Below are 4,455 nucleotides of genomic sequence, written 5' to 3'. Positions count from 1 at the left end.
CAACTCCAACCAGCACGAGCATGGCTACACAGCACTCATGTTTGCTGCTCTGTCAGGTAGTTTTGTTTATTTTACTACTTACCTAATCCTCTTCTCAGCCAGCCCTTCCATCTGGCCATCTTTGGTGCCTTGTCATGTCAGTGAAACCATGGCTCCGCACTTCTTGTTCGATAGTTCTTCACCATGTTTCCTTTGGTCTCCTGACCTGAGGCATCCATCTTATAGCTGTTCTTGTTATGTTTTTTTATGGCATGTGACATATGTGACTTGACCATCTCCATCGTCTGTTTATTGTCATGAGTTTATAATTATACGTGTACAATGTATACACAAATCAGACACATGTACAATGTATACACAAATCAGACACATGTACAATGTATATACAAATCAGACACTGCATTCCGAGCCGCCCTTAGCATGCCGATGGTAAGGCTCTGATGTACAGTTTGTCGATGAGTCTAACTCATGGATCCTAACAGCATGCTGTTGACCTTTGACCCGACCTCAGGTAACCTTGAGGTGACCAGGTTGATGTTGGAGGCTGGAGCGCGGACGAGCGCCGTCAACACCGTGGGAAGGACAGCATCACAGATGGCAGCATTCGTAGGTAAGATCCATCCTCCCTCATACAGTCAAACCTGTGCAATCAGGGCTCAAAATCTACTTTTTTTTGCATACCTGCTCTGGAAATTATCTGAACCAGACAGGTTTTACCTGCACCAATCTGCACTATCCTGTTTAAGCTTGTCCTTTTTTCTTTTCTCACCTCCTCCAGGACAACATGCAGTTGTCAGTCTTATCAACAACTTCTTCTCCAGGGACGACTTGGACTACTACACCAAGCCACAGGGTGAGATGGCAAACCTACACGTGTACATAAAGAATACTACAGGGTGAATTCCACATCACCCAAGGTCAGGATCACCCAAGGTCGGAGGGCGATCCTGACCTATGGGAGGGTGATGCGGAATACACCGTGTTGTATTTTATTTATGTCATACCTACCTGAGAAAACAGACATTTAATGCAAAATGTGCCAAAATTTGGTGTCCTTAAACGAAAAATTGTAACAACATCAATTCAAATGTCCAAATCCGGTATTCGAATTTTCGAAAGCGGCACACTCGGTGCACGCGAAACACGTTCAAATTATTCCATTGAACATTGGAAGCCCAATATTGTGATAACTAAATAGAACCCTGTGTGATACCAGTAGTTATCACTGTATTGAAAGTTATCATAGCTTAGGTATGGCATAAATAGTTGTAAGTCTTTTCCTACCAAGATTTTATTAAAAGTTTCTTACCTTGTCTCTCTTGTATGATCATTTTATCTTCTGGATTAACATACATTTTATCTGCATGTAAAAGACATTGAAGGAATTCTCTTGAGGCTTTGTTCTGATATAATTGGTTAGTTTGGGAACAGAATGACTGACAAGTTCTGGATAAATGTTTGTGGTGTTTTTTGTCTCTCATTAGGTGTAGAAAAGGAGGCCAAGTTACCGCCCAACCTGGCTGACTGTGTGCACAAACTCATCCTCATGTCCAACCTCAACCCTGTGAAGGTAGAGGATCTATACTCCATACATACATGTATACACCAACATTCCTTCTGCATCAAACTGTGTACTATGTCCTTGGCAGCAAAGTATCAGTTTTCAACCCAGGGCTGCGAAAAGCCCTTTCCTGCATTTTAAGAGACAAATTTCAAAATGCGTCATGCTGGAAAATACCATTTTTAGACACCATATTTATGCAACTTAGGCACATTTTTCTGAATTTTCAATGCTCTGCTACTGTACTATAGAATTGTTTTAACCCCAAACTTAAAACACTGCTAAAATCTCCTTCTACCATGAAAATGAATGTATATATTTTCTAGTGTCCAATCTTTCCATTTCAGATCATCCTCCATGTCCAAGAGAACCCAGAGTCCCAGGATGAGCTGGTGACCATCGCCCGGCTACTGGACACCTTGTGTACCAAGTTCATGAAGCAGTCGGAGACCAATGAGGTGATGGCCATGAAGGTGCACTACCAGGGCTGCGTACTGCGCGAGGCAAACAAGTGGCTGGTGGAGAAAAACGACACCTTGCAAAACCTGATGAAATAGTGAGTGGAACAATGTGGGCATCTCTCATTTCATCTCATCTTTCCCTTAGGCCTTGGACAAGAAATGTTGTTTCCCATTCCAGTCCTGAAAAAAATTAGGGTCGGTAGGTAGGTAGGTAGGTAGAGATTATCTTTTTTTTTAAAGACTTTGGCAATCTCCAGTAATCCAACTTGTACAATACAGTTTAACAATGAATGCAAAACTTGCACAAGGACACTTTCATTTTCAATATCAATTGTTGGAAAACCGATTGTACAATATTTCAGCACTCAGGTGTCAGATCATGGAGCTAGAAAAAAAGTCTAGGGTCAGCAGGTTTTTCTAGGGTCAGTCGGGAAACAGGAAATTTTTTTCCTAGGCCTTAGTCTTATTACCAACTATCTGACAACCAGTTTTCTCCACTCTTTCCAGTTTTCTGTTCCAGCTTAATATATATAGAAATATTATAGAAAGTTTATTGCAAATACATGCCCGAGGGCTAATTGCAGTTACAAACAACATGAGAAACTAAACTTAACTTAGTGTCTGTCATGCTGGTCCATTCTCTGATGTTATCCTCCCATCTTTTCTGTTGCCAACCCCACTTTCTATCTCCCTGGACTGTTCCTTGCATGTTACACCTAACCTTTGCACAGTACAAAAAGTTTGTTTAAATCTATCAAATGATGATGCACCTCAAGCCTTGGTAGATAACTCTGGTACTTGAAACCATGACTGTTTTCTGGTTCATTTCTGAGCTGGTTTAAGATACTTAGTAGTTTGCTTGTCCACCTGTATAAAGTGCATGGTGAATTTTGTTGTGACACCTTCTGCCTGCTGAAGTAACTATTTTCTTATTTCCTTCTAGTTTCTTGAAAGGCAGGGAGAAAGACGGCTTCCCTGTTGCCCAAGAAAAGTTCCTGCGCTTGTCAATACGCAGTTTCCCATACCACGAGAGTGAACTGCTACAACAGATAGTACACAACGTGGCTCCAGTCACAGTGGTACGTACTATCTATATCTGTATACGTGTAACTGGTATAACCAACCTTCAGCATAACACACACCAGCTTCACATGCACATAGTGTAGCGGCTACTGATTATATTACATCGAACAACCTGTCACACCTGACTAACCGTTGCATCTAACTGCATTGTTTAAAGACATCCAATGCAATTTTAGCACAATAAAACTGGATTTTCAGTCAATTTTCAAAGTCATTCTTTCAATGTAGTACAGTAATGATGATTTTTTTTGTGATATTGTACCTGTATAATAAATTTTGCGGCTTCCATTTTTCTCAGACTGTGAAATTTTTCTACTTCAGTGTGTTGACTAGTGTATTGATATTGTTGTAAATGAGTTTAAAACTGTCTTAAATTTTGAAGATGGCTAGCTCCATGAAAAGGAAAAGTTCAAGGGATGAGGTAGATAGGTACATGTAGGTAGGTACTGACAGACAACTGCTGCAAAAACTATAATATTGGTAGGAAAACTACAGCTAGTGAAATGGCTCATGTTCTTGTGTCTGCCCTGTAGGGTGATGACCCCACGGCCCTGTCCATCCTGGTGTCTGCCATTAACGGCCACCAGAGTGCAGCTGCAGAGAACCAGTGCTACACATGCGGGGACCTGCAGGCCGAGAAAAAATGTTCTGCTTGCAAAAAGGTCTGTACAGTTCCTTATGATTCCTCCATGTTTGACTGTATGTAACTGTAAAAGGGATCCATTGTAATTTAAGAGCAGCAAGACTAGATAAATTTTCATGTCATTCTTTTAATGTAGTAAGTGGAATCTACCTTATCCCATAGCATACTGATTTTTTCTTCCAGAATATTTTTTGTCTTGCGGCCCTGAAATTGCATCAGATGCCTTTGACTTTAGTACACAGCCAGCACATCAAATCCTGATAGAGGCTACTTGTCAAAAAGAGCTTGAAAATTTTTAAATGAACCTGTAATACTGTAGTGTACAGTAGCATCACAACCAGAGCCAGTAAACTGGATCAAAATTATTTTTTGCCCCCCTCCCCCCCAGGTGAAGTACTGTGGCCAGGCATGTCAGAAGCTCCACTGGTTCACTCATAAGAAAATCTGTGCCACGCTGAAGGCTGAGTTCCTCAAGGAACAGGAACTGGCCGAGAAAATGAAACAGCAAACTCTAGAAGAGCAGGAAGGTAAGGACATTCAAACAATACATGTAGTCATGTACAACTAGAGCCATTCTTGTTGTCTCCAAACTTTGATTTGTGTATGTATGTGTGTGTGTCTGTGTACTATGTATGTGTGCGTGAGTGAGTGTTTGTGTATGTGTATGTGTATTGACATTCCCTAGCAATTATGAAATACCACCTGCA

At 41.0% G+C, this 4,455-nt stretch overlaps 1 protein-coding gene across 1 annotated transcript; it reads left to right on the top strand.

Annotated features, from left to right (window-relative positions):
* Window positions 1–6: 6 nt before the first annotated feature.
* Window positions 7–4,357, top strand: LOC109475798 (ankyrin repeat and MYND domain-containing protein 2-like). Its single transcript, XM_019776566.1, has 8 exons — window positions 7–56; window positions 512–610; window positions 779–853; window positions 1,485–1,570; window positions 1,909–2,117; window positions 2,966–3,101; window positions 3,639–3,767; window positions 4,137–4,357. The coding sequence occupies exons 1-8, from the start codon at window positions 38–40 to the stop codon at window positions 4,314–4,316; spliced, it is 933 nt and encodes a 310-aa protein (XP_019632125.1). The 5' UTR covers window positions 7–37; the 3' UTR covers window positions 4,317–4,357.
* Window positions 4,358–4,455: the final 98 nt, after the last annotated feature.

This window comes from Branchiostoma belcheri, unplaced genomic scaffold (genome assembly GCF_001625305.1).
Source record: "Branchiostoma belcheri isolate BF01 breed outbred unplaced genomic scaffold, Haploidv18h27 scaffold35, whole genome shotgun sequence".
Classification (NCBI taxonomy): domain Eukaryota; kingdom Metazoa; phylum Chordata; class Leptocardii; order Amphioxiformes; family Branchiostomatidae; genus Branchiostoma; species Branchiostoma belcheri.
The sequence above is the reverse complement of the archived record's forward strand: the minus strand, read 5'-3'. Positions and strand labels throughout refer to the sequence as shown.

Excerpts from the sequence above, each read along its gene's own strand:
- LOC109475798 (XM_019776566.1), top strand. Across the intron at positions 611-778 it reads ACAGATGGCAGCATTCGTAG|GACAACATGCAGTTGTCAGT; the intron begins GTAAGATCCATC and ends CACCTCCTCCAG. Across the intron at positions 3,102-3,638 it reads ACGTGGCTCCAGTCACAGTG|GGTGATGACCCCACGGCCCT; the intron begins GTACGTACTATC and ends TCTGCCCTGTAG.